The sequence below is a fragment of the Brienomyrus brachyistius genome, chromosome 8 (genome assembly GCF_023856365.1).
Source record: "Brienomyrus brachyistius isolate T26 chromosome 8, BBRACH_0.4, whole genome shotgun sequence".
NCBI lineage: Eukaryota > Metazoa > Chordata > Actinopteri > Osteoglossiformes > Mormyridae > Brienomyrus > Brienomyrus brachyistius.
Genome location: NC_064540.1, coordinates 8,334,664 through 8,357,990, shown reverse-complemented (window position 1 = coordinate 8,357,990; position 23,327 = coordinate 8,334,664). Strand labels below are relative to the sequence as shown.

The following is a 23,327-nucleotide window of genomic DNA, read 5'->3' as shown; positions in this document are numbered from 1 at the left end:
AATTAACGGTAAATCTCACCTATAAAATAGGTGTAATGAGTATAGGTGTATAAATGTGTATAAACGTGGAAATGAGTTGCGTTGTGAACCTGCGGTCGATTACTTTTCCTCATGTACCTGTATTGTGCGCCTCAATAAATTGAAATTGAATTTGCGAACTGAAATTGAACTGGGAGAAGTGAATTTGTAAGTATTGAGTGTCACATTTTCCGGGTAGGATAAATGAAGTTTCAAGTTAATTGAAATTCAGATTCAGTTTTTTAATGCAAGAACTGCAGATTCAAATATGCACTATTCATATTCCGTTTCTAGTGGCACAAATATCAGCCCACATTATTGGTCTAAAAATTATGATAGCAAACCGGGACAGAATTCAGTGGCAAAGAGGAACAGTGGTGGCAAGTGGGAGCTTGTAGACAGGGACAGATGGACACGTAACAGGAGAATCGCAGTACAGCCTCAAAAATGACCATACAACTGAACCAGGACCTCCGAAGCAGAGTATCAAGAAAAGCTGAACATTGTGAGCATCATAAAGCTGTAATTTATGGCAGGGCAGCTATTCGGAAACCACATATATCCAAGGCCAATGCACAAGGATACCTGATGACGAGAGCACAAAACCTGGACCTATGAGCAATGGAAAAAAGTAATATGATCTGAGGGGTCATCTTTCACTCCTTTTTTCTACATTAGGTTGTATTTATGCGCAAAGCAAGCCAAGTATGCATTCTACCCAAAATGCACCTTGGTATGGGCAGCCATCTTGTGGAAATCCCTCAATCCAGTGTTTGCTCGGCATTGTCAGATAACGGGCAAGATTCGTACGGCCATTTTACAGCACCATGTACTTGCTAAGGTGCAAACACTTCCTCCTAATGTTCTCATGTTCCATATTATATACAGGTATCCGTAGGATTACGTCCAATAGAGTAACTTCCACCACAGTATTAAATATTTTATCACGTAAAAAGAATCTTACTGTACTGTACAATAAAACATTTCATTGCGGCTTTAGGCGGCATCTTCTTTCTCAGCTCCCTTTCTTTGTTACCACGTACATCTTTTTGAAGCGTATTTTTCAATTCAAGAGTATCTGGATAAACACCTGGATGAAGTCAAACACCTTCCATGTCCTCCCATGGCACCAGATCTACCCAATGGACCTTTATGGGAAGTTCCAGAGAGCCGGAGAAAGTATATTTCCACCTTCTTCATCCCCCAAAGACCTGGAGGCTTTTGCCCTTGAGGAATGCTCCACAATCTCACGACGCACAGTGCGGAACTTATATGGCAGCATTCTGAGAAGAAGTGCAGCTGTTCTGGAGACAAAGGTTGGCCTGACTCCTTATTGGATTCTTGTTAGTAACATATTGATGGGTATTTCCATTATTTTATTTTGTCCACCCCCAGAAGAATGAAAATCCATCATCTAGTGTGAGAACTATTTATCTGCATGCCACAAATTGGCATGATCCAAGCTGAATTATAACATACCGAATGTCCTTCCATCAAGATTTTTGTCCAGTTCCATTTATTTGCTATTTTTAACCTCACAAGTGCCTCGTTCTCAACAGACAAGGTTCATGCCGATTCAGAAGTGGAGAAGAGAAGCACTAATGTATGAGCCATCAGCCATCCACACCTTTGCTCTACAGGCTTGGATGTCACCGCAATTCACATTGACAAAGCAGGAAGACCGAACTATCTAACCAATCTGAGGAAATGCGAGTTGTGTCACACCATCTGAGAGTGACATACTGGTGACCAAACCCTTTGCTTTGACCATTGAATGTTAACTGAGGATCTGATAGGATGGATGCGTGTGGGTGAATTATTGTAGTCCAGGGGGATGTTATTACTGTAGCACTATGTTGTGGATAACATGTTGGATCTTTGGGCCTGAACAACTAGACCAGTAACCTAGTTAATGCTGATAAAGGTAAGCTGATGGGTCCCAAGATGATTAACATCCTGGAGGCCTGAGAACATCTCCACTGGCAGAAAGGAAGATGCCCCAGTTCTTGAAGGAAACAGTAAAAGGAAGGGCGTGACTCACTGCAGGCATCGGAGGACCCATGGCATCATTTTTATACCGATCAGCACGTCACCTGCCCTGATATGAGTGAGCCGGACTGGAGCAACCTTAGCAAATTCCAGGAATGATGACCTGAAGGTTCACACCGTGGACTCTGGAACACGTAAGCTTTCTATTTTCCTACAGGCAGAGTGACCCCAGATGACTGACATGGTTTCGTTGTACCACTGTGTCCACTGTGTACAGTGCAGTGATTATGGGGTAAAACTTCACTGTATCTTCTGTACAGGGCAGCTAGCAACACTGTGAGGGCAGTAAATATTCTCTCAGTAGTATTTACATCCATTCCTTAATTGGATCGTCACGGGATTTGACAGACAGAGCAATCAGACAGACCGAGGAAAGGGGTGTCAGGTGTGATTAGTAATGTAGCCCGAAATGAAGATCTTAACGCCGTCAGAGTATCAGCAACGAGAGTGTAGGGTGTGATGCGAAGAAACAATGTTAGCCTGATTACAGCTTTTTATATAGCTATTTATACTTCCAGTCATAAATTCTGGATAATTTAGTCCCTGTTGGAGGGATTCGGAACATACTAGTCCCTCTCCTCTGTTCCCACTGCCTGCGAATCGGTCTTTGAAGTTCAAATCCTCTGCCGATTGCCCTCGATTTGGGAAAAATCTGTGTGAGACGCCACCCCAGAATCAGCCCTACTCACACCACAGTTAATTAACACCTGTGGTAACACACGTAGCTAGCTGGCTCCCGCTCTCATCACAGTGTTACATTTTCACGTTAAACAATTTACATATCCGGACCGATGAGAAGCTATCCGTAAATGTGTACATAATTGCAAGCACTGATCAAATGCCAACAATGACTATATGTGTACATTGATTTTTTTTCAGACACGACTATTAAGATGTTTTTCATCATATATGAAAGGCACGGTTTTAAAATTAGAAATAATAATCCTATCAAGGATATTTGGACATTATAATATAATTATCGCTGAGTTAACTGACAAGTAGGCTACGGAACAGTGCTTGCAAAGGTAACATGAATGACCGTGACTGATTAGAGTGATGAATTACATGCTTGCCTTTGTAAGGATTATCAAAGTTATGCTTGGCTATTCATTCTTTAAAGCTCTGAATTTAATTATTAGATAGATATCACCCATACAAGGTTAGTAAATGAACACAAATGCTCTCCTGTGTTGCTAATTTTTAATTACTTGCATTAGTGCTTTAGAACCTACAGTATGGTGGTGGTGGTTTTTATTAATACTGCAATTATTTAACAGACACTTTTATCCAGAGTAACTAACAATTAAGAAAGCAGGGTCAGTCAGTCTTTAACCTGGGGTTAAGGACCTTGCTCAAGGACCCACCAGTGAAACCATTCAACTGACTGTGGGATTGGAACCGACAACCTTCCGATCACAGAGACAGCACCCTAACCCATCGAGCCACACACTGCCTCTCACTACAGACAGTACCTGTCAAAAGCTTGGACATGCCAAGCCGCCTACATAGGAGAGTGACAGTGTCGCATCACATGACCTGGCCACCTGACCTAAACACTGTATAAATGGTTTTGGAAGTTTGACCAGACAGTGAAGGCAAAGTGGCTAGTGAGTGGGGGTTGCCTTCCAAGGGGTTACCTTCCAAGTACCAGCCCACAGAGCTGCCTTCCCCCAACATTTTTTTTTGTTTAATGCTTTTTCAATCAGTACATAATTACATATATATTATATTATGGTTTTGATGTCGTAATTCTAAACTGTGGAGAATAATACAAATTAACCTTTCTATGGGTCAGGTTCGTGTCCCAGGAATGAGAGACATGGGCCAGGGCGGAGTGCACCTGGGGGTGTTTGGATTCACACCCCCCTGCAGTTACACAATAAGGGTAATTTAGACTCACCAGCTCCACTGAATGCCTTTGGATTATTGAAACAGCCAGAGTACTTGTGAGAAAATCACAAAAATGTGACCAAGACCATGCAAATTTAGTGGGCAAAAGACTGGAAATGCTACCAAAAGTTAATTAAATTCTTTTATGTTATTCAGAATAATTCCTTTATTTCTTTCTGAAGCTTGACGTCTTGCACCGGAGTTTAATGGCAGCTATTCAGAAACCGGGATGAACTGGAGGTGGGATAAATATAGAAGGAAACGGAACTGTGGAAAGCACCACATTTCAGCCTAATTATCGCTCGAAATCTGCATTTTCTCTGTCTGCTAATGAAGGGTTTGGCAAATGGAGCCACCCATCGCCAGCCCATCCACACCCCCAGCCCAGTGCTGTGGTCACTCTCCCATTTAACATGACAGTTCACCATGGAAACCCGAGCTTCTAAGACATACACATATCATGTGATAATTATCGAGACCATAGTGTCTTAGGCATGGGGCTGGAAAATGAAAGCATATTGAAGATACAGGACACCCTGAGAGCACTTTTCAGCTGATGTAAATTATCTATCCACAATACTTTACATAAGTCAAATTTTAAGATCGGATTTTTAAGTTGGATTTACCATTCAATACAATTACTTTTGGCAAAAAACACATAAGCCAAAAATATAACAGTAATATGTATTAAAGAACAGATTAATTAAATGAAAAGAGAGCGTGTAAATTTACTGACAGGCATATGACGCCTTTTTGCATCAGCGCTTCCGTAATCTTTGCATCTTGGATTTTTCGTGCATAAGTCCAGATTAATTTAAGCCGGTTTTACTTAAGTCAGGAGTGGTCAACCTTATCTGCAAAGGGCTGGTGTGTGTGCTGGTTTTTGGAATAGCTTTTAGGTCAGCTGTTAAAACCCAGGTGTGAGGACTCTTCAGCCAATCAGTCCTCTAATTAGTAATCTAATCAGGGAGATGCAGAGAAAAGCCACATATTCAACAGCCCTTTCTGGACATAAGTCAAAAGCTGTTTGTTTCTATTATTTTCTGATCATTGTCAAATCAGAAAAGTGGTTAGAAGATGGTTGGATAGAGAATTCATGAACGAAGGCAGTATTACAAAGACACAATTTTCCTGTCTATAGTATGACAAGCTGAAGTTACAAAAAACTTTTTCCAAAAAACCTGAGCAATGGAGGAAGATGCTAATATTCAGAACTCATATTTGCTGGTTCATAAATAAATTAAAACCTTTTTTCCCCAAACAAAAGCACAGAGAAAGGCGAAGCCATGACAGTAGGGCTGATATTTCTAGAGCTCCTCCGCATGAATTGGAATGTGTCACCACTTTTGTCTGTGTTGCGGTTACAGACGCGTCCACCCCCAGCCCTGCCTGCAACCCCCCACCCCCCAGTGTCAAACAGCTCTCTCCACTTTGATACCCCCCAGTGCTAAATCGATGCCTCGGGACGCCTTAATTTGTCTATACGCCCAGCGCTGATGTTCACCACATTGGACCTTTGAGGAGAGTCTCAGAATCAGCCCATCAAAGCAATCTGTGTCGTCTCGATCCCTGTATGATAACGAGTTTGTAGTAGGAAAACACGGCCAAGTCAAAATCATTCAAGTCGTGGATGCAACAAACAGGAAATGACCTAAAATATCGGATGATTATATTTGTTTCTGCTTCTTCTTTTGATCACACACCCTTATTTCTGGGAGGACGACCTGATAAATCCAAGTCGTTGTTTTCAAGTTTCTCAAAGTCGGACTTTAAGAGCCTTTGGTTTTGAATGGTCTTCACGCAGCAAGGATGAATGCGATTTCTCCCTGTGTCATGTGGAATGCCATCCAGGGCCTCCGAGTTCCTCCTGCAGTCCAAAAGGTGCACAGTCAGGCTAACTGGTGTCTCTAAATTAAGTGGCCAGCAGATGGATGGATCTGATTTTTCATCCAGTATTTTCCCAGTTAGAAATGAAGGCTGTTTAACCGCTTTGTTCCTCACAAAAAAGGAACTGAACTGAACATGAGGACCGAACTGTGTAAAGGCCCCTGTGGCTACTGGTCAATGTTTGTTCTCGTCCTATCAGGGCCCATCACTCAGCCATCACCAGCCGAAGGGGTTTACCAACGACAGATCCATTTGATTACAGGAGATGTAAGGAGACTTCTGCTCAATTCTCTGCACACTTCTGACCCAGTGATAAATGACGCACTGCCACGGCGTAGAACGGGCCTGTAAATCGGGATTCTCGGCGATGACAAGCGTGCCGAATCGCTCTTAATTATAAATGGCGGCAGGGCCTGTCCAGAGCCCTCCGGTACGGCTGTCGAGTTGTCGGTAGTGAGAGACACAGCAGAGAGCAGAGGGACCGAGTGGCGGAGAGAATATGAGAGGCGTAGAGGTGAAGATATATCAGAATGATACACAGGTTTATTTGCCCTTTCTGACGACATTTAGCCTGAAATCAATCTGAAAACGAGGTCCAAAATAAACGGGGATGGAAAGGAGGAGAGGAAGGCAGAGAGGAAGTGGAGATCTGATCCAGTGCTAACCGGCACACAGTCGCATACATCCACCCCCCCCATAGGGTGTCACAGAACTGGGCCGGACTCTTCCCATCAGCCACCCAGTCGCAGACACGGCGGCCATTTTGACCCGGGGATCCAAAGCCACGGTTGCTCAGCGGGGGTGTAGTCCCACACATTAGCCGCTGTGACTCTGCCCTCTGGAACGGCAGCCATGGCTGTTAACCCCCCAGCCGCTGCCATTAAATTTAGATTACAGACACCATCAGTCGGTATAAACCCTTTCACATCTAAGCAGTATCCTGTCAAGCCATTAATCAGCTGCTGACACAAAGCACTGGACAGAAGCCAGCTCCCGGAAAGATCTACGGAGGGCAACTCCCTCCCAGCAGAGGAACAGACAGAGAAAACACCATAGCCAGCCCAGATTCACCTGCTCTTAAGTGCAATTTAATCATTCTGGCCTTGAGCACCCCCAGCAAAAAGGAGCATAGCATTTTATTTATTGCACACGTTTATCTAAAGCGACGCATGTTTTTCAAGAAAACAAAATTGGATCCCAGGAGCAGATGAGGGCTAACAGCCTTGTTGAAGGGGTCCAACAGTGAAAGTACACAGTGATTTGAACCAGCAACCTTCTGATCACAGGCACAGTGTCCTGAACTACACACCACCCCCTAGCATGATTGCAAATGCACCCATACATAAACAAAGCTAATTACACAGCTAAAACTCTATTAATCTATTAATAATGAACATTACACGAAATATGAAAATATGATCCCTTGCAGACTGACTGAAATACGGTACACGGTCGAGCGGGAGAATCAATACTCATTTAAAATGTACCTCTCCCAGAAATAACTGAAAAACTCGCTTCATTTGGAATTCTCCCTCGGCCAAAATGTATTAAAAACCTGACCCCATACTCCCCCCCCCCTGCACACACACCCTCAGCTCCCTCCTTTCTGTTATTACTGTTTATTCATTTGACAGGCGTATGAATTCAGAGCACATAGGTGAGTATGTGGAAAGGAACAGAGAGAGAGACGGCAGGGGGTGTTGAGCAGGTCAGGCACTAGGGGGGTCTGGTTAGGCCTCTGAGAGGGGATGCCGGGCCCCTGCTCACACTGATGACAGGGCCCGTTTCCTGTTACGAAGGGGCAGCAAAGGTCCGGACACTACGCATCGCAGTTCTGAGCAAAGGAAAACGGCTGCAGCCCAACGGATCGTTTCAGGTTTGGGCCACTATGTGCATCCGTCAATGTTTATGCTGAAAACATCACACCCTGTCACATAACACATGTCCCCCCCCCCGTATCACTGCTCACATGCTTCAGCGGAAACACCACAGGTTCTCCAAGGCTCCTCTGACAGCGGCGAGAAGGTGTTAGGAGACACACAGACGCCTTCCCTCAGAACAATGGGAATTCTTTTTTATTCAGAGCTACACTCCTCTGCAAATCTGGGATAAAAATACCAACTCCAGCCTGAGCCAAAGCCCCAAACATCAGGTAAGTGAGTTATTTAAGAAACAGCTCTGGCAATGAGAGCTGAGACTAAGGGGTACAGTGATCATAAAGAAGCTGCCCCACCCACTAACCCTAACCCACTATACGTAAGCCTAACCCAATAACCCTAACTGTATCCCTTATGAAAACCCAGAGATGGAACATTCATACAAATGGCTGAGGAACCTGTAGGGTAGGAAGAGGCCTGAAGACTGAAAGAAATCCCACAGCAGACAGTAATGTTATTATGGATATTTACTGTATCAACCAGGATTTGGCCTCTTGGCTGAATAATAACTGATATCAGGAGGACGGAAACTGGTCCATGTCCCTTAAAGGACAGCGATGTCCACAATCGCCAACACAGGACTGCAGATTCTCCCTCAGCTATGCCTCAGTGATGAGTCAGACTGGCTTCTCTTGAAGTTCATGGTCCTTTTAAAACTTTGAGACTTGAAAGCACTCTTTGGAAGACAGACAGAACACGAGGATAACAAGTTCCTTTGAGATGCTTTTTATATAAGCAGTTCTAATAGGGTCCTGCTAAGTAGGCGGTGCCCACCTGCCACACTTAGCACCGATCCGGCGCTGTGGATCTGAGGAAGTTTGCCCATACCTTGAGATAATTGGCGACTTGTTAGGAGTATTATAGGAATTCCTGCTTTCTCTGCAGCTTCAGGAAGAAGAAGCTAGTGTCCTTCGATCCATCTAATCTGCCAGCTAAGAGCCACTCACATGATATGCTACTGATTATTTTAAAGGATGGGCTGGGGATGGATCGGCATTCTGTTACCATGGCGTTACACAGGAAATGCGCATCTGCACAGACGGCTAATTTAGTGCCGGGGCTGAGCTTTGAGGACTGATGGTCTGGAGGAGCAGTACCAGAAGATGCCTAACGTAATCGCCGGAGTATTCATGCGAGTGTGAAGCTTATTGATCCATGCTGAAGAATAAAACCACAAGACCCCAACCTGGGAGCTTGGTAAAAGCTCTTTGCAAAGTCTTCACACTTAAGCAGCTATGTTTGGACTTTGCTGCGTGAGTGTGGGACACCGGCTCAAAGGTCCTACCCTTGAGCCACACGCTACGTAGACAAACAAACGAAGTGGAGTATATTTAGATTTTTATCACTTCCTAGTTGTGTAGCGGATGCCATGTACAGTCAGCCCGCATCTCACGTGGCTTCTGAATGTGCGGTTTTGAACTATCAAAGGTTTAGTTAGATCTGGTTTAGTTAGATCTGGTTTAGTTAGATCTGTACGTAATGCTTTTACATTACTAAAGGATTCAGCAGTGGGAAAAAAATGTTTAGTGTACCATAACGTGCTTTGATAGGTTTATACTGTATTGCTTAGGGAAAAAACATGGTACAGTACAATACATGGCCAGTAATTTTTCCCTAAACATCATAACAACTACTGTACTGTTTTTACATAGAATTTATATTGTATAGGTAGGGTTCTGTAATCTAGGCATGAATTAAAGTATACAACAGGTGTACATGCAAAGTAAATACATTTATATAATGATCTTGAACGTTCATTGTTTTTGGTAGGTTGAGGAACCACGTAGGATGTGGGAGCACTGTACAGGCTCACCTAATTTAAGAAGCTTCATATTTCTACACCTATGAAACAGAAACAGCACGAAAGTAACGTTCCTCCCACATATCCTTCTGGAATACTCCTTCCTAAGCCAATGCTGTTATGTTATTCCCAACTGGGCAGGGATTGTAAATCATCATGACAGGGTTGGTAGCAGATTTGCATCTATTTCTGCCTCATTCTTTATTTAAGTGTCGTGGATGCAATTTAGCTATAGTGTGTGTGGGCAGGAATGAATTATTTCCACACCTTAAAGCCATCTTACAGTCATTATACAGCGCAATGCTGATTCAACAGAACCTCCAGTATCCTGAAGCTAGTGCAAACATGCCTGATTTTCAATTTGATCGGAGTCAATATATTCAGCCCTGGTATAATTCTGGCAGAATTTTTTTTTCCACCAAGTATGTGTGTGTGAATGACAAGCTCCATTCCTCCAACAAAAATGAGGATCTTATCTAATTATTCCTGCCTTCGTCACACAGGTCCACTAAGGGATCCCCAAATATCCGTTTGTCCTGCCCCAGTAAAGTCCCTTCCCTCGCTCCCAGGTCTGTCAGCGCATGCCTGGGGCGTCCCCATTAGGAAGCTCACCTTGGACTGCGGGGGACACGTGACAGGAGCTGGCTGGTTGTCACATACTGGGGGGATGTTTTTGCTGCCTCTCTTTTAGCCAAACCCCCAGACTCCTGCACGAACCAGGCTTGACACTGAACCCCCCACCCCCAGCGGTGATCGATGATGACCTGCTATCTTTTTTCCCCACTATCTGTTTAATTATTCAGCCCAGCTATTGCCACCCCAGTGCATGTTCGATCCGACAATACCAGTCAGGTTAAATAGGGACTCACATCACGGTCTCCTGCAGTACAGGCTACAAAACATGTTAGCAAAAAATATTTTTTTATTTCTAAAGAGGCAGGACCAAGTGTTAGCAAGGGGGGGCATAAAAGACAGACAATATCAGGTTTCTGGGTGAGAAAATCAAAGTAAAACTGCAATCCCTCCTAGTCCATTCACCATCAAGCCAGCTCACCAGCGCGGCGTGAAGCTGTCGATCACACACAGGGGAATAAGGTGCTCTTAATGCAAGTCGTTGTGTTGACAGGATCCTTCTGTTTCCCCATAATGTCCTTTGGTCTGAGAAAAGCTCAGTCAGGTTTTCGCTCTGTGAAGAAGACATGGAGAAACTGGAGGAGAAGCTGTTCGGCTCGAGCCGCATCAGCCTGAGATGAAAAGCTTCCCCACGACTCAGACCAACCTTCATAAAAGCAAGAGAGGATCCATCCTGGCCAACACAAGCAAACCTCCCACTGAATGAAGCGTCGATTAAAAGGAAATGACAGCAAACAAAAAATAAATAAAATATAAATAACATCACCTGTCCAAAAACAATGTAAGAGGAGAGCTACTGGATGGTTACACAAAGTTTTTGGTAGTTTGAGGACAAATTTCTATGTTTCTTGCATGTTTCAATGGCTGCTACTTTCCATCTTGTCACATGCATTCATGATTCTCTCACGTGCCTTCCGCCTTGCTCTTCCTTCCCTTTCTCCCTCCATCTCCTGTCATCCTCATATCCTCCTCTCCGTCACACATACTCCCTCCATCGCCTATCCTTTCAATCTCCCCCATCTCTGTCGAAGGACCTCCCTCCATCTCCTGTCCTCTCGATCTTCCCCCTCCATAACACGCACTCCCTCCATCTCCTGTCCTCTCGATCTTCCCCCTCCATAACACGCACTCCCTCCATCTCCTGTCCTCTCGATCTTCCCCCTCCATAACACGCACTCCCACCATCTCCTGTCCTCTCGATCTTCCCCCTCCATAACACGCACTCCCTCCATCTCCTGTCCTCTCGATCTTCCCCCTCCATAACACGCACTCTCCCACCATCTCCTGTCGTCTTGATCTCCCCCTGTCTCTGTCACACACCTCGGCTCTGAAAGCATCATCAGCCCCACAGCCATATGATAAGATGTCAACCTGCCCCCACAGCACCCACCTGTCTCACGTCTTAGTGTCTGTCGCTACTGCTGGGTCTGCAGCTACCGTACCACAGCATTGCGTCCCTGTGTACTACACACCTCCATCCCTGCACATAGTAACACATAACCTCCGCAACTGCTGTTTAATTACGAAGCAATTACACTCACCGGGACCGATCAGCCCCTCAGTGAACCTTCAATAATTACCTCAAAAGGGAACAGCATCCCAGGGTGCTTGTGCCAACTATACCAAACCTGGATCTCTGGCCCAGTAGCAGATTAAGTCATAGGCGATCCTAGGTTATACCTTAGGGCACCGGTAAACCTCAGGGCCCCGTCCTGCCTCGAGAATAATGGAACGATTAGTTAAACCAGCAAGATCTGAGTGTCCATACCGATGTTAGCCTTGGGCGCCCAGATAAAATAATCTACCTCTGCTCGGGCTTCTCCAGTGTCAACCTGTTTCGAAATGGCTGAAGTTTCACTGGGCCTTCAGCTAGAATGACAGAGAGACTGATGATGATCTAAAGCCTCCCTTTAATAAAACTGCTGTGGAAACTCAGTCTTTGGGGTAACAAACTGATCCATGAGATGTGAGGAGTGAGAGATGGGAGAAGGGACAGGTACCCTCAGGAAACAAGCAGGTAGGCGATTTGAAGAGACACCCTTAAGAGCCAGCCCACCACCCAGGCTCTGTCACAGTCAAGACGTACTTTAGGTTCTTCATGACTTATAGTTAGAGGGCAGCATGTTTCTCAGTGGTCTAAGCCTCTGTGCCTGTGATCAGGTCGTCATTGGTTCGAGCCTGACCTTGGCACATCTGCGGGTCCTTGAGTAAGACCCTTAACCCCCAGCCCCCTAGGAATTGCAACAAGTCGCTGCCCCTCTCAGACAGCTTGCTCTCATCCACAGGGAGTAGGATAGTGGAGGTAAAAAGAATGTCCCCGCAGGGATCAGTAAAGAATCAATTATATTATAATAGCTGCAAAGTCACAGTCGAAGTCACACTACCCAGGGTCGCATCCATTAGGCAGCAAGGGTGGCCACCCAGCCATCTTCTAAAGGGTCTCTGACTCCGCAGCCATTGGCACACCTGCCCCAAATAACTTCACCGCCTCGGCCTCCACCACATGAGGAACATGCAGAGTGTCCAGGACAATGTGAAACTGGGTGGGGAAGCTTGCATGTAGCTCCACAGGGGGTTTGGTCAGCACACGTAAACCGCACCAATGGCAAAGCTTACAGCCCCCGCCCGTCACATGGTCAAATCAAAGGACGGTAACATCGCGTTTAACTTCCACCTGAGGTCATCCTTCATGCTGAGGTCCCATTTCCCAGACCAGGGAAGCATCGAAAAAAGCTTGTTTTTCTTGTATTCACTATTCGGCTGCAAAATGTCAAATTCCGGGGCAAACGAATGCAAAAAAAACAACAAAAACACGTCATGATAATTCATGTCACGCTCAGCGCTGCAGAAGGAAGAGGGTCATTAGCGCAAGTCACAGGCAGCTGTGGATTAGAGCCAGTGTGCGGGATGTAAATAAGAGTCTGGCTGGAATGGGTGTGGAGGCGAACGGCATTTGCACGTAGCTCAGCAAGGCGGTGGCGGTCTCAGAAGGCGGTCAGAAGCAGCGGACCCAGGGAGGTGGAGAGCAACCAGGGTAATGAGAAGCCATGTTGTTGGATCACGCAGGTCCCTGTCCAAACATCTCCAAATAAAGCCTGAATTGTCAATGTGCCGCTGGATGAAACATGTGACGTGATACAGTCAAGCATCCATCGGAGCTGTGCTGGAGCAGGGGCGAGCCGGCAGAAGACAAGAACCATGTCTATATTGTATCTATATCTGTCTTTTCTCTGGACAGGTTTCCTTACTGTGGACTTCAAAAGATAGATAAATAACTGCATGATTTTTCAGGCAAAGGGAACTTGCATTCAAGTGTTATATGTTTCTACAATGACAATAAATGACAATACTCTACTCTGTGTATACTGCGGAATGCTAAATAGCTAACAAATGGAGGTGTGTTTGTTGAAAGAAAGAATAGCTTAGCACAGCAGAACCTCTTGCCCTAGGCTCCAGATGGCATTCAGCTGTAGATCTAAAAGGCGAAGATCCCAGTAAGCCTACAGTTCATTTACCTGGTACCACTGGATAGCATCCAAGGCTAATTTGAGCCAATGAGAGGAAAGATACGTGACCCTTAATCCAGCTTCCTTATCCCTGCAAAGAAAAAATCCTACATGTGTGAATATACAAGATGTACAGCCAAACGTGAATCCCCTGCGAGTTTCCAAGGAATGCTTCTCTCCATTCTTACAGAGCCTTCAAAACGTAGCTGCGGTTGTACTTACAAGTAACAATAAGCAGATACTGATTACAGACATCCTGCATAGTGAATCCACCCCAGATATGGATCTAAAACGGAGTGGTGACAATCTCACAAACATCACTGCCCACACTATGGCTGTCAGTGGAGCTGAGAATCCATGGAGCACAATGTTCGCCTCATTCAGCAGCCCGTGGATCTCGCTTAATCCCTTTGTTATCCCCCTTTCCTCCGGGGATAATGGCTTCTTGACGAGGTATCGACTGGATTTGGGTCCCTTATCACAGTGACAGGGATTTTAATGAATGGAACAGTAATTGCCGCTAAATTACAGTAATTACAGAAAATGGAAAGTCTTTTTTTTTTACTCAGTGGGACTGAGAAAAGATGACACATAACTGATTTCTAATAATATTTTTTAACCCCCCCCCCCCATTGGAACATCACGGCACTGGGGGGAGCGTGACTTACACACAGTCATACTCTGTCAGCTGTTGGGAAAATGTCAGTTTTCCGCCCCGGGAAGTGACAGACAGGCTGGGGGCTGGATTTGGGTCACAGTGAGCCAGCGTCCTGCCTGATCTGCGGGAACCTGTCACACTGACACCTATCAGTATCCATGGACTCCGAAAGGTGCACAATGCACTCAGTCGGCACTGAGGTGGGACGAGGCCCTTCCCTTTGACAGGAAGCCTGGACATCTTCATTCTTACTTTTTTTGCATGAGCAATATAATAATGGCTGACCACACATTCTTGTTAAGTGCCTTTGTGTGACTGTTATAAAAAAATATACATAAATTAAAATTAATTAAATGAACTTCTTTCTCCCCCAAGACAAAAACTCCTCAGATTTTGCAGTCTGTGTGGAAATACATAATCTTACACCCAGCTTCACCTTCCATCTCCCCAGCCTGACCATGTAGCCCCATCCAAAGTGGGGACAGTAGTGGTAGCAACTCATGCGGTGGCCTAAGCGAGCTCCACCACCCTCCCTCCACGTCCGATAAAAAGTCAAATCAACTGGCTAATTAGGTGGTCCCCCAGGGGGGCCCCCTACGTTGCCTGATGGGTTGAACAGCACTGGTGGGAGAGAGCCGAGATTTGCACATAGCTTGAGGATAGCATGTGAAGTACATCACTCAGTAGGCACCCAAAACGTTCAGTCAGCACTCAAACCAACCAACAGGAACTACCGGCTGGAGCAAATTAGGCCTTAGAATTCCATACAATTTAAAACAACCAAATCCCCTTACAATCAGGCAGAGCCTTCATCCCCTACAGTAATGAATGTCTGAGTGTATCCTTGTCCTTTTTGTCAGTCCCATTGGTGGCACTGTTACATAACAACAAAATAATGAACATTCCCTGTTCAATCAGCTGCATTGTCCTTAGAAGACAGGAACATTCACCTGAAGACAAACTGTGTGTTTTGCTCGGACAAAACATCCCAATTAAAGAAAGAAAAAAAAACGCTACCTAGTGATTTGGGTCCATTCTGTATGCAAATTCATTGCAGTGCTATAGTACAAATGGCTGACGGATTCAGACGGTTTCCAGACGGATGCTAAATAAAGACAACGAGAGCTGACTGCAATGTATCGAATACTGCAGAACATCTTGGTATTTCCTTACTAATGATCCCATGTATGCTGTAATAAATAGACACACATATTTACTATCAGCAGTAAAAGCTGATTAGCCTTTTGAATAAGGAGGAGTTCAGTAGAAGAGAAAACAACGCTTTAGTCTATTAGTAAAAATTATCACAGGTCTCCGATTTTGTTGCATTTTATGTAGGCATTGCATTTATCGGATAATATTATGGGGTGCCACAGGGGTTCATACTCCAGGAATGTAAGGCTGATTCCCAACCAGTATCTGCATGTGTGGAGAATACATATTCTTCCCCCTTTGCGTAGGTATCCTGCTGGGACTCAAATTTCTTCCCACAATGCAAAGACACGGCCATTACTGTCTCTATATTACCCGCAAGTGGCCAATAGTGAACTAGCATCATGTCGAGGGTGTGGCCTGTGCTTCTTGGGACACCGGGCCCCTGGGACTATATATAGTATAGGAAACAAGTGGATGATGTCACGTCAGCTTCCATGACAACACATACACTATATGGACAAAGGTATTGGGACACACCTCTTAATCGTTGAATTCAGGTGTTTCATTGAGACCCACTGCCACAGGTGTATAAAATCAAGCACCTAGGCATGCAGTCAAGTTCACAAAACTTTGGGAAAGAATGGATCATTCTGAAGAGCTCGGTGAATTTAAGTGTGGTACCGCGATAGGGTGCCACCTTTGCAGTCAGTTTGTGAAATTTCTTCCACAGTCAATTGTTAGAGGTATTATTGCAAAGTGAAATCATTTAGGAACAGTAGAAACTCAGCCTCGAAGTGGCAGACCACGTAAAGTAACACAGCGGGGTCACCGAGGCACACAGGGCGTAAAAGTCGCTAATGCTCTGTTGACTCAATAACTGTAGAATTCCTCTGGCATTAACTCCGGCACAAAAATTGTGTGCCGGGAGCTTCATGGAGTGGGCATCCATGGCCGAGCAGCTGCATGCAAGCCTCACATCACCAAGCGCAATGCCAAGCGTCAGATGGAGTGGTGTGAAGCACACCGCCATTGGACTCCGGAGCAGAGGAAATATCTCCTGTGGAGTGATGAAATACCCTTCTCTGTCTGACAGTCTGATGGATGAGTCCGGGTTTGGCAGATGCCAGGAGAATGTTACCTACCTGACTGCATTGTGCTAACTGTAAAGTATAATGGTGCAGAGTGCTGTTTTTCAGAGGTTGCACAAGACAAGAACTCCTAATGCTTCAGCATACTAAGACATTTTGGACAATTCTATGCTTCCAGCTTTGTGTGAACAGTTTGGGGAAGGTCCTTTCCTGATCCAGCATGACTGTGCCCCAGTGCACAAAGCAAGGTCCATAAAGACATGGTTGGGTGAGTGTTGAGTGGAAGAACTTGACTGGCCCACAAAAAGCCCTGACCTCAACCCCATTGAACATGAACTAGAATCAGACACAGATCGCAAGCCAGGCTTTCATGTCCAAAATCAGTGCCTGACCTCACAAATGCTCTTCTGGATGAATGGGGAAAAAATTCCCACAGACACCCTCCATGAACCTGTGATAAAGCTTCCCAGAAGAGTGGCAGCTGTTATAGCTGCAAAGGGGGGACCAACTCCGTATCGTTTCCTATAGATTTAGAATGGCATGTCATAAAAGTTCCTGTAGGTGTAATGGCCAAGTGTTCCAAAATTTTTGTCCATGTTGTATATATCATGAAATGTATTGGCATATACTATAAATCTGCTGTGCCTTCTGAATGTATTTATGCTTAAATGTGCTGTGAGGGAGTGCGGTGTTTACATCCACAACACGGGTCATAGACAGTAAAAATGTAGAGAGGCTGCAGATGCAATGTTTCTCTCAGTGAAACGTCTGAAGCAGGCACTCACTTGGGAGCCAGCCCAGATACTCTGACCAATGTATGCCCTCTATATGCCTAAGAAAGCATAAATACAGCTTTCAGTGTGAAGCTACCACACACACACACACACACACACACACACACACAAATACACAGTGCACAAGCTGAACACAACCTCAAATCAAGTTAAGACTATAACATAATTTACACTGAGCTGAATTTACTTCATGGAAAGAAATGCCAATGCCCCGTTTTGACCCCAAATCACAGCTGTGGAGATTTCAGTTAAAATTTGAGTGAAGCTGGCTGGCACTCAGTAAATTCACAGTTTAATGTTCACTCACTACCCCTGGTTGCTGTGGATGTGAGTGAGAGAGTGCAAGACAGCGAGAGACCGACAGAGCAAGAGTGCAAGCTTTTTGGTTACCGAGAATATGAACCAAAAGAACAAAATGTCGTTTCCTCCATGCTGTTAAACAAGAGACCCCTGCAGCTGCACATGAGTGTGGATAACAGATCCGTCGTCCCTGGTGCAATCCCAGATTCCATGGCCCAGATCTGGCACAGATGCGTAGCGGCAGAGAGGCCATGTACAGTGTTGTACTGGGTAGTTCTAATTTTCTGGCAATTACCACCTAATTAAGCATACCTACTGGGCAATCTTCTGTTGCTGTTTTGAAAGACAGCCCCCACACTCACATATGCACAGAATGAGACACCTGGCCAATGAAACAACACGCATGCCAACTACTAAGCTCACTGAGGACACACACAAGTAGTAAAGCCTCTCTTACACAAAACAAATGCACACAAAATAAGATGCAATGGCTAAGAATTTAGATTAAACTGACATCACAGGAAGAACATTTAACAAAACCAGATGTAGCCTGATTAAAACAGACATATACATTTTTTATATGACTTAGTACAGGGTTTACAATGTGCCTGAAGTAAATCCCTGAAGACAACCACAGGGCACATGTGCACACACTGTGGGCAACTTGGACACTGATTAGCCTAGCTGCATGCTTTTGGACAGCAGGTGGACCTACAGAACACCTTTAGCAACATAGAAAGAACATGCAAACTCGTGTTCTAGACAGAGCAGGAAGTGGGACTTGAACCCACAACCCTGGAAGCGTGAGGACACCGTAAATCACTATAAAGCTGAATCGCACTGCCAGACATTTATGCCAAATATATATCAATGGTTATATTCCATGAATCCATTTTCCAAGCTGTGTATCCTTTTGGGTTGAAGGGGGTCCGTAGCCTATCCCAGAATCTACGGGAATGAGGCAAGGAACAACCCAGGATAGGGGGCCAGCCCATTGCAGTGAACACTCACACATGCACACCTATGGGCAATTTTTTGTAATTCCAATTAGCCTCAGCATGTCTTTGGACTGTGGGGGGGGGACTGGAGTACCTAGAAAAAAAACCCACAACGACATGGGGAGAACATGCAAACTCCACACCCAGGCAAAGACTCGAACGCTGGTCCCAGCAGTACAAGGCAACGGTACTAACCACTGCACCACCATGCCATCCCCAGTCATATTCTATAACCCATGTTTTAAAGATCTCAGGTTAATTAAATGATTGTTTAAATAAATATGAGACGGCTATTGACTACATCATTTATAGTTCTTTACGTAAAACATATACGTTCCAACGTTCCAAACGTACACGGGCTCTTTTTGTCTTATTCAATATTTTAGAGTCCGCGACTTCAGTGATGGATTAAAAATAAGTACAAGGCAGAAGCTAATGGCTGGTTAGACCAGGCAATTTTACACCTAACATACCGCGCCCGTTAGCACCGAAATGTCAAGCAGTCAGTGGTATATTCACAGGGAAAAGAAATTACTTGGATACCGGGATTTGCATTGCAGTTGCGTGTCTTAACAAGAAACAGTCAGTGTTTGCATCAGTCGTAATTTAGGATATTGTTACTGTAAGAGACATCACCATTTCGGTTTCTGCGCAGCAGGAAATTGATACATTGTAGTGGTATTTCAGTAGTTACATTTGATCTGCAAAGGTATAAAGTGGTGGCAGCTCTTGGGTAAGTTACGTGTTGCCGATATAGGCTACGATAGATTCAGTACATTGAAATTTCCTCAGATCAACAAAAATGCTTTTACAGCAGCCAAAGTTAATGCCACTGGACCCGGATACTGCGCGACGCGCTCACTTTCCGCAAATAAAACTGACACGATGTCTTATAACAACTGAATATACGGCGCATAAATGAGATTGACGCGGATATGCAGAAAGAAGTAATTCACAGTGTTGTTTCCCATAGACAGTCAACACTGGGATTTACTCCTTTACACAATTACCTGCGATCATGCACGCTTTTTCAGTATAATCACTTGCACACATGCAGGTGTACGTAAATGAGGAATTTTATTTCGTTCCGGTGTTGTTTCACCATGCATGTTTCCCAGATTTTAGTCCTCATCCATGACACCTCATCCATGAACTATGATAGGTTATATTAGCATATACTCTACACACGGAAATGCACTTCGATAACTTCACGCAACGAATTAAAGTTGATCAAAAGCAGTGTGCGCTACATCAATAACTACGCATGTCCAATAACCGAATTTGCTGAGTTCTGTCACTGCAGGCACTGCAATTAATATAATCACTTTGTTTTCAGACAATCAAGCGCTATGTTTTTTAAAACGCTGGTAAGGTCTAATGCGGATGGATGACTTAAGGATCTTGGATACGTTTTCCAGTTTAGAAAGATAATTCGTGGGCTACTAAGTACTAAGTAATAAGTACAACAGCATCAATTTAGGGCTGGTATAAAACTGACTTCAAACGGCGCAAAAACCCATCTAATACCCATCTTTCCGATGCCAACATCGACTGTAAAAATACAAAAAAAACTGCACAAATATCACGAGTTGATTCAAAAGATATAAAATGTAAAGATTTTTATGCAACTAATGTCGTTTCACACCACGAACAAGACCTGGGCGGGCGTGGGGACGGGGACCGGGGGCTGCGATCCAATTCAGAAGACCAAATTTCATATGTCTATCTAGGCGGTGCATCAATGCCGCAAATCGTCGGCGTAAGCTAATATATTCATGGATTTATGTTAGTAGAAATAATAAATAAAACATGCGTCCCCACCCATGCAGCACACTCCAAACTTCAGTTTTTCCTCCGAGGTTTTAAATCCTTCCGCTAAAATGAGCATTGAAGATCTCTTCTTGGACACTTAATTATTTCAACATCACAACCTAACATGACACATAAATTCACGCACAAATAATACGCTTTGAATCCCGTTTGCTTTCCTCAAGCTGCAGGTTTATGCGAGAGATACAGCGCACAGGGAGGGTGCGCATATATGCTTGTGCCAAAAGACAAGTGCCATCACCTTAAAGCTTACCTGCAAGAAACTGTAATTTCCACTTTAGTTGCCGGAATATTGCCCGTGATGGGGTCGAACTCGTAGACGGAAGCCATGTCTTCCAATTTGTCCCTAACGTCTCCCGCCATGAGCAGCCGGGGCTCCGGGATGCTCTGTGATTCGCACAGCTTGGCCCCCCTACGAAGTCCCCTCAACACAGATCCACAAACTGGACGCCTTCGGAAGCGATCTCTGAGCCCCAGGCGAAAGGGGCGCTGCCGGGGCCACTACGGCACGCTCCTAAGCCAAGCTCCGACAGTCAGAAACCTGCGGCGAATGTAGCCCGGTGGCTTATTGTCAAACGCAAGTGAAGATCGGAGGGACTGTCAGAGCCCTTTATGAGAAGGATGGTCCACCATAGCAGCTGGAGAAGTGAGGGCTGCGGCTCCACCCCCCTCTGCATTCTCCTACACACCGACGGCTCCAGTCAGTTCATGTAGCCGCCCGGCTGATTAGGTTCAGCATTTAATCAATCTGCCTTAATCACGAGTTTTTTACTTTCTTTGGCAAATCCCATTGATTAATGAGTCACTTAAAGGTAATCTATTTCTCATTAGCCGTGCATCCGTATCTAGATATGTCATTCGCTCATGTGTGAATTTATTTTTGTTTACTTTAGTAATTGTGTCTAATTATCTTGTCTGATTGTTTACTTGGTAATTTTGCTGAAAGGCTCGATATTTCACTGCACTTCTTTTTTGGAAATGACGTTCATTTAATAACTCTAATCAACATGCGATACGTGATATTTTTTCGGTTCATTGCTCTGCTCTTAACGTGCCGGGTATTATAAATTACCCTATACAACAACATAATTATATCACACGTTTTGTGTGAGCGACGGAAATTGTTGCACTGATCGAACACAAAATAGTTTTAATCCAGAGTCAATCCCAACACAATATTTGGAGTAGGCTATGTGGAGTATTTCACTGCATCTGTTCAGCACCTATTAAATGGACAGCTACTACTGCCCCACATTACAATAAAGTTATATCTCGGAATAAGACGTTTCACTCGACATTTAACGTAAAGTACATCATGTTCAGCACGTGTAATGAAGCTAATATGGCGTTAGTAAAGTATGCCTATTCCAATTAACTGCATTCTCATGTTATGGCAGTAGCCTATAGTAGGCCTACAAAAATGAAAAAATTAAACTATTTTGAAATTAAATTAAATCAAAAGTTAAGAAGTATAATTCTAATAGTCTACCTGTTTATTTTCTTGAAGATATTCTGCCAAATATAAGGATAATATAATAATGTTGGGTGACGATTTATAAGTATATTGAGTAAAACCGACACCCGGAGTACCTTAAGAGCATCCATTCCTCCTCATAATACCTACGCGTTAATTAAGAATACCGACAGGACTGCACATTCATGTAACATTCATAGCGCAGCTGAAGACAAAATTGCGAACCCCCTGCTTGTAAATTTAAGCTCAATTGTATCTTTTACTGCACCATTTAAAAGACCTCCGAGAAACAGGTTCATTTACACCTCAAGCCCTCATTGAAAAAATGGTTTCCACTCTTGAAGATTACAACAAAAAGCGAGCGGGGACGAAGGGTGTACGTGTGCAGGGAAGAGGCTGTGATGTATTTGCAACAGTGAAAACATTTCCTCAGTCTATATATGGTTCTGGCTCCCCGAAGTAAAATAGGATGTTTATCGCGATGCTGCTTTAATCACTATACATTCGTTCATTCCGTTGTAGCGTCTTCTGGTGTAGAAATTACTGCTAGCAAACCAATAGCATGATACCTATTATTCGTTTTAGTTAGTGATGTGGACATCGGGGACTTTGAGTTGGATTTTGCTTTTTTCCCTTTGTTTCCTCTCACAGTCCAGAAAACCGCAGGTGAAGCCATACCTCGTAATTGCCTTCAGTGTGTGTAAGGGTGCTCAGTGCGATCGACTGGCATCCTGCCCAGGGTGTACCCCTGCCCTGTGCTTCCAAGGATAAGCTCCAGCTGCACCCTGACCCGCTATAAGGCAAGACGGACGGATGATATTGAGTAGAGTGATTAAAGGATAAGTAGCATATGAAGGAAAAAAGGAACGAAACTCAGAGACGAGCACAACAAAAGAACGATGGGAAAGTGGCAGATCTGTTGAATGTGATATGATGTTTGGGAACCCATTTTCGTGAAAACGGCTTAAAATAACACGGTGTTTCAGACTTTTTTCTTTACTTATTCAATGTACATGAAAATGCTTTCCAAACTGTATTAACACGTTTGTGTGTGTGTGTGTGGCGTATTCTAAGGGGTGCTATTTCCGTACAGCTGCCAGAAGTTTCGAGGTTTTAAAACGCGTTTGGTTAACAGAACAGCTGAAGATAACAGTTCCAGCTTCTCACATTTTATTCAAATATAAACTGGGAGATGGGATGATGAGCCCATGTGCAAGGATGGCCGAGTTTATAGAAAACTTCACACAGCATTTTTTTCAATCCCACGAGCTGCAGCAAATGCCAGCCTGTAGCCTCTGATCAGAAACCA

General features: G+C 44.4%; 1 protein-coding gene across 2 annotated transcripts in view; it reads right to left on the bottom strand.

The window, feature by feature from the left end:
* Positions 1-21,152, bottom strand: part of LOC125748009 (copine-5) — a 92,383-nt gene extending 71,231 nt beyond the window's left edge. For both annotated transcript variants that reach the window (XM_049023791.1, XM_049023792.1), the window contains exon 1: positions 20,798-21,152. In XM_049023791.1, the coding sequence (XP_048879748.1) occupies positions 20,798-20,907 (110 nt within the window). In that variant the 5' untranslated portion in view covers positions 20,908-21,152. The remainder of the gene's footprint in view (positions 1-20,797) is intronic.
* Between the last annotated feature and the right edge of the window lie 2,175 nt (positions 21,153-23,327).